The 12715-nt window shown below is 36.0% G+C and overlaps 1 protein-coding gene across 1 annotated transcript in view; it reads left to right on the forward strand.

Moving 5' to 3' along the window:
• XPR1 (xenotropic and polytropic retrovirus receptor 1) overlaps positions 1-12715 on the forward strand; it is a 262511-nt gene that overhangs the window by 46527 nt on the left and 203269 nt on the right. The window contains 1 exon segment of the mRNA XM_017888797.1: positions 5771-5822. Within this exon segment, the coding sequence (XP_017744286.1) occupies positions 5771-5822 (52 nt within the window).

Consider the following 12715-nt stretch of genomic DNA (forward strand, 5'->3'; position numbering starts at 1 on the left):
GCCATCAGAGAAATGCAAATCAAAACCACAATGAGATACCATCTCACACCAGTTAGAATGGCAATCATTAAAAAGTCAGGAAACAACAGGTGCTGGAGAGGATGTGGAGAAATAGGAACACTTTTACACTGTTGGTGGGACTGTAAACTAGTTCAACCATTGTGGAAGACAGTGTGACGATTCCTCAAGATCTAGAACTAGAAATACCATTTGACCCAGCCATCCCATTACTGGGGATATACCCAAAGGATTATAAGTCATGCTGCTATAAAGACACATGCACACATATGTTTACTGTGGCACTATTCACAATAGCAAAGACTTGAAACCAACCCACATGCCCATCAATGATAGACTGAATTAAGAAAATGTGGCACATATGCACCATGGAATACTATGCAGCCATAAAAAATGATGAGTTCACGTCCTTTGTAGGGACATGGATGACGCTGGAAACCAACATTCTCAGCGAACTATCGCAAGGTCAGAAAACTAAACACTGCATGTTCTCACTCATAGGTGGGAATTGAACAATGAGAACACTTGGACACAGGAAGGGGAACATCACACACTGGGGCCTGTCCGTGGGTTGGGGGAAGGGGTTAGGGATAGCATTAGGAGATATACCTAATGTAAATGACGAGTTAATGGGTGCAGCACACCAACGTGGCACAAGTATACATACATAGCAAATCTGCATGTTGTGCCCATGTACCCTAGAACTTAAAGTATAATAATAATAATAATAATAATAACTCAGAATCTAATTGTGGACCTTAGCAACTATTTTATTAAAAATGAAACATTTTTTCCTTTGTCATGTTTTAAAGAAAATAACTGCTTTGAGTTATAATTCACGTACCATAAAGTTCACATATTGAAAGTAAAAAAAATGAATAAATACAAGAAAAGATGTGATCCATTAATAAAGGTTTCCCCACAGGGTTAATCTGTGGTGTGGTGTTTTTTGTTTGTGAGTGGGGGTGGGGTTCTGGTTTTAACAGAAAAGTATGATGTTTGATGACACCACTTCTGAGACCAAATGTGTTATCTTTTTTGTGACACCAGAAACCAAACTTCTAACATTAGCTAGGTGTCCAACAGTTGAGTTCATTCTGACACTGATTACCTGGAGGTAGTACAGACCCCACAGCTTAAGGGCTACATTTCATAAGACTGCCCTTGCTTAAGATGCTAGCTGCAAATGGGATGCCCAGGCTACCCACATTTTATAACCGCCCAACTGTTTCTCCTTGCCCACTGCCTAGACAGAGCCAATTTGTTAAGATAGGGGAATTGCAATAGTGAAAGAGTTTAATTCACATAGAACCGGCTACACGGGAGACCAGAGTTTTATTATTTCTCAAATCAGTCTCCCCGAAAATTTGGGGATTAGAGTTTATAAGGATAATTTGGTAGGTAGTGGGTCAGTGAGTTGGGAGTGTTGGTCGGTTGGGTTGGAGATGAAATCATAGAAAGTCGAAGCTGTCCTCTTGGTGCTGAGTCAGTTCCTGAGTGGGGACCACAATACCAGATGAACTAGTTTATTGATCTGGGTGGTAACAGCTCAGAGGACAGGGTCTGCAAAGTATCTCAGGCAGTGATCTTAGTTTTGTAATAGTGATGTTATCCCCAAGAGCAATTTGAGGAGGTTCAGAATCTTGCAACCTCCAGCTGCATGACTTCTAAACCATAATTTCTAATCTTTTGACTAGTTAGTACTACAAAGACAGTCTAGTCTCCAGGCAGGAAGGTAGTTTGTTTTGGGAAAGGGTTAATATCGTCTTTGTTTCAAAGTAGAACTCTAAACTATGTTCCTCCCAAAGTTAGTTTGGCCTATGCCCTGGAATGAACAAGGACAGTTTGGAGGTTAGAAGCAAGGTGGAGTTGGTTAGGTCAGATCTCTTGCACTGTAATAATTTTCTAAGTTATAGTTTTTGCAAAGGTGTTTTCAGTTTCTTCCTGCCTCTGCAAATTTGAGGATTCCCATGATTCCCACCTCCAGGTTTGATAATTTGCTAGAACTACCCACAGTACTTAGGAAAGCACTGTACTTACCATTACAGATTTATTATAGAGGATACAACTTAAAAACAGCCTAATGGAGAGATGCACAGTGCAAGATGTTAGGATGGGGATGGCACACAGCCTGCACATTCATGTGTTCACTAACTTGGAAGCTCTCTGAACCTTGATGTTTAAGGATTTTTATGATGGTTTCATTACACAGGCACAGTTGATTAAATCCTTTTCTATTAGTGATTGAGCTCAATCTTCAACCCTTCTCCATTCTTCAGAGGTCTGGAGGTGGGGCTGAAAGTTCTAATCCTTTAATCACTTGATTTTTTTTGGTGACCAGCCACCATGAAGCATCTAGGACCCTTTGTCCCACTTCCTCCCATTGAGCTATCTCACTAGTATGTAAAAGACAGTACATTCCAAAGGTTTTTGGAGCTCTGTGCCAGGTACTGGACACAAAGACCAAATATTAATTTTTTATTATACCTCAATTGCATTTTTGTATTGCTTCAGATTCTGTATAAGTAGTGAATATTACTGAATATTTTTTGGATTTAAGTATATGTGACATTAAAAAAGTTTGTACATACATCATTTTCCGTTTTTGTACATCCAGTATTTCAATAACACTTTGGTTAAAATGAACAAAAATACATTGATTTAAAATTTTAGTTTCTATTGTTTCATTGGAAATTTTTTACTGCATGTTATTAGGCCTGGTTAGTCATGGATCTGACAGTTTGGCCACTAATAGAGCAAATAGTAAATTCAGTTGGGAAGAATATAATTTACTGGACTTGAGTACCTGTATTCTTTTCTTTGAAAGAGTGGGTTACTCTGGAAGTTTACTTCTTCCTTTTTGGTATTTATATGCTTGAATATTTGTGCTGGTTCTGGGGAAGGACGTTTTTGACTTCAAGGGACATTCGGCAATGTTTAGTTTTCACAGCTGGAGGGTGGGGATTGGTACTGTTATCTAATGGGTCTCTGGATGCCAGGAAGGCTACTAAAAATTCTGTAATGCACAGAGCAGCCCCCGCAACAAAGAATTATCTGGCCCAAAATGCTAATATTACTATGTTTGAGGAATCCTGCTGTAGGCCAATATGGGCATCACCAGTGTTTAGATGGTATTTGAAGCTTTGAAACTGTGGATATCCTCATCCACTGAATTGATTTTACCATTTTGATAGATATAGAGAAATATTTCTTGTTCCTGTTCCCCAATGACTTATTGAGAGATTAAACTGCAGCCATCCAAATTACCTAAATACGGTTGTTAGCTAATCTAGAGTGTGGTTTTGGGCGGGGGGGGGAAAGGCAAACTATAAACCGATACTATCTTTATAGTCCTAAACCTTAGGGAAGACTTTCCAGATCACCACTGAAAAATGCTTTAGGACATTGGTCTGGGAAAAGATTTCATGAGTAAGAGCTTAAAATCACAGGCAACAAAAACAAAAACAAAAAAAAAAATGGGTTTATGTCAAACTACAAAGCTCCTGGACAGCAAAGGAAACAACAGAGTGAAAAAATAACCTATAAAATAAGAGAAAATATTTGCGCACTACTCACACTACAGGGGATTAATATCTGGAATATACAAGGAATTCAAACATCTTAACAGCAAAAAAAAAAAAAAATTGATTTAAAAATGGGCAAGTGATCTGAGCAGACATTTCTCAAAAGAAGATGTACAAGTGGCTAACAAATAAATGAAGAACATGCTTAACATCACTCTTCATCAAAGAAATGCAAATCATAACCACAGTGAGGTATCATCTCACCCCAGTTAGGCTGTTATCAAAATGACAAAAAACAAAACAAAACAAAAAAGCAATAAAAATGCTAGTAAGGATGCAGAGAAAAAATAAGTTTTATACTCTGTTGGTAGGAATGTAAACTAGTACAGCTGCTATGGAGAACAGTATGGAGATTCCTCAAATAACTACAAATAGAACTTTTTTTTTTTTAGATGGAGTCTCGCTCTGTTGCCAGGCTGGAGTGCAATGGTGTGATCTCGGGTCACTGCAACCTCTGCCTCCCGGGTTTGAGCAATTCTCCTGCCTCAGCCTCCTGAGTAGCTGGGACTACAGGCACGTGCCACCACGTCCAGCTAATTTTTGTATTTTTAGTAGAGACGAGGTTTCACCATGTTGGCCAGGATGATCTCGATCTCTTGACTTCGTGATCTGCCCCCCTCGGCCTCCTGAAGTGCTGGAATTGCAGACGTGTGAGCACTGTGCCCAGCCCAAATAGAACTATTAATACGATATGATTCAGCAGTGCCACTACTGGGCATTTATTCAAAGGAAAGGAAGTCAGTAAACCAAAGAGAAATCTGTACCCCATGTTTATTGCAACACTAGCCAATAGCCAAGATAGGGAATCAACCTAAGTGTCCAACAACAGATGAATGGCTAAAGATGTGGTGTATATACACAAAGGAACATTATTCGGTATAAAAAGAATGCAATTCTATTATTTGTGACAACATGAATGGAACTAGAAGACATTAGGTTAAATGAAATAAGCCAGGAACAGAAAGTTAAACACCACATGTTCTCACTCATATGTGGAACCTAAGAATAGTTGATCTCATATAAATAAAAAGTAGTGCAGATGATACTAGAGGCTGGGAAGGGAAGAGGGGAGGGGGGAGGATAGGAAGAGATTTGTTAAAGGATACAGAATTACACAGCTAGATAGGAATAAATTCTAGTGTTCTGTACCACTGTAGGATGACTGTAGTTAACAGTAGTATATAGTTTCAAATAGCTAGAAGGAGGATATTGAATGTTCTCAATACAAAAAAACTATAGATGTTTTACATGATGGATATCCTAATTACCCTGATCTGATCACTATAGACCATATGTATTGAAATGTCACTGTGTACCCCAGGCATATGTGCAGTTATTATTTGTGGATTAAAAATAAAATTTCTTAAAAAATTTATTTATTTATTTTTTATTTATTTTTGAGATGGTTAAAATGAACATCATTTTAACCTGTCTCCCAGGTTGGGGTGTGGTAGCACACTCTGTCTCTGTCTCCCAGACTGCGGTGTGGTAGCACAGTCTGTCTCCCAGGCTGGGGTGTGGTAGCACAGTCTTGACTTACTGCAACTTCCGCCTCCTGGGTTCAAGCGATCCTCCCACCTCAGCCTCCTGAGTAGCTAGGATTACAGGTGTGCATCACCATGCCCGGCTATAAAAAATAAAATTTCATTAAAAAAAGTATTGAAGATAAAAAGAGTTCTGGAGAATGGTTGTACAACAGTGTGAATGTACTTAACACTATTGAACTGTACATTTAAATATGGTTAAGATGGTGAGTTTTATGTTACATATACCTTACTACAATTTTAAAAAGATACTTATATCCAGTTCTTGATAGTTTCTTATGCAGTCTTCTAGTTTTTTTCTCTAGGACTTTTGTTCTGTTTTCTTCAGTGTTTTTTTCTTAGTCAAGAGAGTTTATAATCTCTCAGGTGATTTTTCATCCTTTTCCAGCTGTTCCTTAATTTTAAAGTATACAAGTTAGCCCTTATCCTAAAAATTGGACAATACTGGACTGATGTGAAGGTATAGTGTTTGGATTTTAGTTTATAAATGTTAATTGAAGTGTTTATCAATTTAGGGAACTATGTGTGTTCACTGAATATTGAAAAAGAACTATTTAGCTTCAGATACTTTCAGTATAAAGCTTACTCATGATTTCATATATTGTTTTTCTTTCTTTCTAATAGGCTTTCAAGGATATGCTGTATTCAGCTCAGGACCAGGCACCTTCTGTGGAAGGTAAGATGAATTAACCCTTAAGTTTAATCACAGAAAACCTCTTTTTAAGGAAAGATATTTTGTACTGCAGAGTATAAAACTAATATAACACTAAAACTGTCCTATTATATAGGTCTTTTTTTCCTTTTAATAATATATATTATGATTATTTTCTATTTTATTCTAAATTTTTCTCTTGTCTAGCTCACCTTTACCCTATGACAGATCTTTTACTATGTCCTTATGTCACCTTAGGACTGTGTATCATATATATTGGTTTAGTAAGAAGTTTTTCTCTGTAATGATTCCTTACTTCCCCTCCCCTCCCCCTCCTTCCTTTGTCCATAATTTGCACAACACAGCTTTTCCTTTCTATTTATGTCATGCCTTTAGAGTGGGACCAGTAAAACAATGGAGAATGTTTACAATGGATGTGTGTGTGTGTGTGTGTGTGTGTGTGTGTGTGTAAGCATGTTTATGTATACATGTGTACATGTTCTCATGTCAGTAAATAGGAGCTAATTCAACAACTGTTCTTGAGGGAGAATGTTCCTTCTGAGGCTGGATATTCTTTTTTTTTTTAATTTTACTTTAAGTTCTAGGGTACATGTGCACAACGTGCAGGTTTGTTACATGTGTATACATGTGCCATGTTGGTGTGCTGCACCCATTAACTCGTCATTTACATTAGGCTTCTCTCCTAATGCTATCCCTCCTCCCTCCCCCACGCCCCCCACAATAGGACCCGGTGTGTGATGATCCCCTTCCTGTGTCCAAGTGATCTCATTGTTCAATTCCCACCTATGAGTGAGAACATGCGGAATTTGGTTTTCTGTTCTTGGGATAGTTTGCTGAGAATGATGGTTTCCAGCTGCATCCATGTCCCTACAAAGGACACGAACTCATCCTTTTTTTATGGCTGCATAGTATTCCATGGTGCATATGTGCCACATTTTCTTAATTCAGTCTATCATTGATGGGCATGTGGGTTGGTTTCAAGTCTTTGCTATTGTGAATAGTGCCACAGTAAACATATGTGTGCATGTGTCTTTATAGCAGCATGACTTATAATCCTTTGGGTATATCCCCAGTAGTGGGATGACTGGGTCAAATGGTATTTCTAGTTCTAGATCCTTGAGGAATCGCTACACTGTTTTCCACAATGGTTGAACTAGTTTATTCTTTTAAAATTCCACATCAGGTTTTTAAAATGAGAGTTGAGTGCGAAAAAATATGTATCGAGAATATTCTAAGTTGGATGTAGAGAATAATATCTTTATAAGACACCAAATCTGTGAAGTTATTCTAGTGACAAGCTGTTAGAGACTTGTTCTTATGACAACAGATAGTGAAGTTGTTTAATGAAAGTGTAGATTTATAGTGAAAAGTATCATTTCATCAGTCATATAGAAATATCCATCTTTCATCTCAAACCATTCTGAATTAAAAACATATTTCCTCTGAACATGTAAAAATCTTTTCTCTTATATTAAGTCAGGAATTGGCATTTAGTTTCATGTCACTGAATTTTAGACTATAATATATATACTTCTCTAATATTTAACTCAGGACACTTAAGGTTTATCAATATGTTTAGTTTTTTATTTAGTTATCTCTTATAAAGAATACCTCCTTTACCTATTTTAAAATATAAGAAAATGAAATTCCATAGAAGCTGAACTGATTCCTAACCCTGTGTAATGTGCTTTAATATTGGTTCACTTATTTTACTATTCTGTTTGCAACAAAGATACTCTGAGATATATTGAAAATGGTGATGATATTTATTCATTCCTTTTAGGCTGGAGCATGTTTCTAGTATTTTAAATTTTCTTTCAGCTGTTATTAGAGAAAAACTGAATTTTGTGAAAGTATGCTCAAAATGACAAACATTTATAGTTAAGAGCCTTTTCTTTCTCTCATTGTCCAGAGACATTAACTTCTTTGGACCATGTTACAGGGGAAGTAGTGTAGGAACATGTACTACTTTCACAAGAAAAACATCTGCACACATTCTTTCTTTATACTTTCATGTAAACATACTATACAACTATAGTTTTATAGTGAATTATTGCTTTCTTCTTAGTAGGACATTTCAGGGTGCTACCTTAACTTCATTGATAAAATAGGCTTTTTCTCAAAAGCAAGTCAACATAACAATTTCAGTGTATTGAGAAATTATTTTACTTTAATTTGCTCTCTGTTACTCAAACACACACATTCAAATTCCTATTTTGTTTTGTCCTTTGAGAGTGAATTTCATGAATCAGTTATACATTCCAAAAAAATCTCTATTTAAAATAAATGTTTTATGATTATAACTAGGAAGTGCTAATATTCTGAAATAATATAGATAAGGACTTACTCTCAGGTATTCCTTATCAATTTATATGTAAATATATATTTCAGATATATTTCTGATACATTTCATTATCTACTCTTCTATGTAATCACTGGTATTTCTGATATATTTCTGATATATATCATTACCTACTCTTCTATGTAATCACTGGTATTTCTGATACATTTCATTACCTACTCTTCTATGTAATCGCTGGTATTTTTGTGTAACCATTTACATTGGAAATATATGACTGAGATATTGACTTAGAATTCTGTATTACAGATTATACAGTATGTTATTAATTTTTCTTTTCTTTCTTTTTTTTTTTTTTGAGACAGGGCCTTGCTCTGTCACCCAGGCTGGCGTGCAGTGGCGTGATCTCGGCTCACTGCAACCTCCGCCTCCTGGGGGTTCAAGTGATTCTCCTGCCTCAGCCTCCTGTGTGGCTGGGATTATAGACGCCTGCCACCATGCCCAGCTAATTTTCGTATTTTTAGTAGAGATGGAGTTTTGCCATGTTGACCTGCCTGGCCGGTTTTGCCATGTTGGCCAGGCTGGTCTCGAACTCCTGACTCAAGTGATCCACCCACGTTGGCCTCCCAAGTGCTAGGATTACAGTCATGAGCCACTGTGCCCAACCTATTGATTTTTTAAATAATGGCATGTTTAAATTTTTACTATTTTGTTATCCTTTTCTGCAGAAAGACTTGTAAATATAGAATACATGGCAGTAGATTAGGGGATTAAAGTGACTAGAATTGTGAGGTTTTTAAATTCCTGATGTCAATGAGTATACTACCTCTTGATATTCGTAACAAATTAAATTAAACTGCAAACTGGAGGTTTCCCATCAGTGCGTCAATCAATTATACCTTAATAATCAGGGTTGTTCTGAGGCAAGATAATTTTTTACCTTTATAGATTAAGTATAACAATTCTTACATATAGTACCCATTTGACATTGTAAGTGTCAAGTTTTCAGTGATCTAGAACTGTGGAAAATATAAATTGAAATGTCTTTTACCTTTTCTCATGCTCCCTACTCCCAGTTTGCTGTCTCAGTAATTTTATGGAATTAATCTACTTGGGTAAATGCTCACATCCTTACATCTTTATTTTTTTTTTTAACTGTCTGTCTTCCCTCTTTCCCAGGATACTTTTGAAATTAGAGATATATATAAATTATGTGCTGCATTTGATTAATCTATTTTAGTTTTTCCTCTGAATTAATTTCAAGAAAAGCTTCAAACTTTATTTTGTCATATTCTTTTTAAATGTATTTTTTGCTTAAAAGTATCAATGTTTTCTACTCTTTATTTGTGATGGAAAAATATGAGAATCCGATAGTCAATCTAGGTAACGAAACTAAGAAATTGATATTTCTAATGGAAAGGGACATTAAAAGATCATTTTTGCTTAACCTTTATTTTAGATTTGTGTATTCTGAGACCACTTTAAGGTTGCATGACTCAATAATGACAGTTGGGATTATTATTGCTCTATTTGACAACAAAAGAGAATTCTGGAGATTAAACTAATATAAAAGACTTTTTTAAAATGACTTTGCATTTTCTCCAAATGATATATTTGAATATAATTTTAATTGGACATTTTCTTGTGTCTCTATTTTTAAAGATTTAAGAATTTTAAAACATTACTTTGAAAATACTAGGCTATTTAACTTGTTAGAATAAAGCAAATTTTATCTTTCAATAAATTTCTCTCCTCATTTTTTTATTACTCCATATAGTTCCCAGAAATATTGGGGAAGGTTTATAGAATAAGATAGCACATATTAGATAGCAATAGTTACAGAATTTAGAATAAGGGGAAAATGAAGATAGAATAGTGAGAGTAAAACTAGAGTAAATTTAATAGAATAGATACCATGAGGATTCTGGAACAGAAAAAGAACATCAGGCATAAACTAGAGAAATCTGGGTAATGTATGGATTTTAGTTAATAATAATATATCATTATTGATTCATTGATTACGACAGATGTACCATATTTATGTAAGATGTTAATGATAGAGGGGCAGCTGAGTTGAGGGAATATTGGAACTCTCTGTACTATCTTTGCACCTTTTCTGTAAGTCTAAAACTATTCTAAGGTTAAAAGTTTATTTGGCCAGTTGCAATGGTTCACACCTGTAATCCCAGAACTTTGGGAGGCCTCCTGAAGTAGTCTCCTGACTACTTGAGGTCAGGAGTTCGAGACCAGCCTGGACAGTATGGTGAAATCGTGACTCTACTAAAAATATAAAAATTAGCTGGGTGTGGTGGCGCATGCCTGTAGTCCCAGTTGCTCTGGAGGCTAAGCAATGGGAATTGCTTGAACCTGGGAGATGGAGGTTGCGGTGAGCTGAAATCGTGTCACTGCACTCCAGCCTGGGCGAAAGAGTGAGACTCTGTCTAAAAAAAAAAAGTGTATTTAAATAAAATAGATACCATAAGATTTTGTACAATTGACACAATGTAAATTCAACTCTGAATTTTCAGAGGATAGAATAAGATATTATTTCAAAATTGATATAAGGTGAATTTACACCAATTCCTCAAAAAACGTAGCTTTTACTGAACATGAAATTTGAGAGGAAATTCTTCCTTGGACTCTCATGGAGAGTCTTTTGTTTGTGTGTTGAATAGTATCTCCAACAATAGTTTTACAAAGAGCATGACAGTGAGTTTTCAAAGGCTGCTTCTTATAATCCAAGGATGTAATGTAAAAATGTGTTACTGTGACCTACAATCCCTAAATAATCTGGTCCTAAATCATTAATGTCTGTGATCTCACCTTCTACATTTCCGCTGTTTTTTCCTAGGCTCCTTTCTTTCTTTACCTAAATCAGGCCAAGCTTCCTCTTGCGGTCTGATGTAGCCACTTAGTCACTTTATATTGCATCACTCTACTTTATTTGTTTGCATAGCATTTGTTACTTTCTGATATCTTGTTTTAAAAAATTGATTAATTCTCTTTCTGGAATGTGAGTCTCTTGTGACTAGTGATTATGACTTTTTAAAATTTTTACATCTAGTATCTGAAATAGGCACGTAGTTTACATATTTACTGGACACATCATTGAGTAGGAATAAAAGTGAATCCTTTTCTTCAATTCCTTGAAGCCAACGTACTGTTTATGAAAAAAGGAGTAAATTAACCTAGCTTTGCTTCTCTATGTGTGTGTGTGTTTTAAAAATTTTTCAAATTCTCTTGATCTATTATGTTTAGATGCAGAATTTTACCTGCTGGTTAGATGACCAAACATATTATTAATAGTTGTTGTTTTACAGTACTGGCATTTTGATTTCATAAGGTGTAGTCTGAGATGACACATACGGTATTTTTTTAAAATTAGTAGAGGAGCAGATGATACAAGTTCATAATTTTAAAGGTTTTTTGTTTTTGTGGCATCATGTTTTATTGCTGAGAAACTATATTTTATGAAGTATTGAGAGTATTTTGTTAAAACACTAATTAAACCGTTTCTAAAGTTTTTATGTTTAGTATGCCTCCTTTCAAAGATACATGAAGGGCCGGGCACGGTGGCTCAAGCCTGTAATCCCAGCACTTTGGGAGGCCGAGACGGGCGGATCACGAGGTCAGGAGATCGAGACCATCCTGACTAACACGGTGAAACCCCGTCTCTACTAAAAAATACAAAAAACTAGCCAGGCGAGGTGGCAGGCGCCTGTAGTCCCAGCTACTCGGGAGGCTGAGCCAGGAGAATGGCCTGAACCCGGGAGGCAGAACTTGCAGTGAGCTGAGATCCGGCCACTGCACTCCAGCCTGGGTGACAGAGCGAGACTCTGTCTCCAAAAAAAAAAAGATACATGAGATTGGCATAGATTTGAAAGACCATATGTAGGTTGTTAGAGGATTTTTTAATATTTATCTACTCAGTGGAATGTATTTTTTAGACTAAATTAAAATAGACCTTTTGATTGATAATTTTCCTTTTATATTTTGTTTCTGTTTTTATCTTATAATACATTCCTTTTGATGGAGAGTATACATAGCTAATGTTAGCTTAATTCATCTCTGAGTCAGTTAGCTGAATACAGCTATCTGACTTTGTGAAATTGGATAAATAAATAGAGATAAGGACATAAGTAACTGGCCACCACACTAGTCTCTGTTTTTCTGCCATTTCTTCTTTAGTCTCCATGTTCCCTCCCCAGTCTTGTGAACAGGTTTTGTTAGAAATTTTGGCTTAGGTTCTCTCTGCTTATTTTATTTGGTTAGCAGATGTGTTACAGTCTCCCTAAGCTCCTTAGAATTCAGTTCTTAGTGACATTGAAGATGAAAGTGTGCTTGTAAATTATTCATTCTTATTATACGCTTCGATGGACAGGGTCCACTTCAAGCATCTTCTTCCATGTCACCCCTGTCCCCAGATCTTTGTTGTTTTAACAGATGTGAGCTTGCTTTTTAGTTCTGGAGAATGGAAGACTGAATTGCATTTCTAAAATTCATGAAGTAGTTTTCGCATTTATAGGATTACTGTCAAATATGTGCATTTATATAACATTACTTTTTCATGTTTTTTTAAATCTTGTCCCCCCCCCCC

The sequence above is a fragment of the Rhinopithecus bieti genome, unplaced genomic scaffold (assembly GCF_001698545.2).
Source record: "Rhinopithecus bieti isolate Rb0 unplaced genomic scaffold, ASM169854v2 scaffold_15676, whole genome shotgun sequence".
Lineage (NCBI taxonomy): Eukaryota > Metazoa > Chordata > Mammalia > Primates > Cercopithecidae > Rhinopithecus > Rhinopithecus bieti.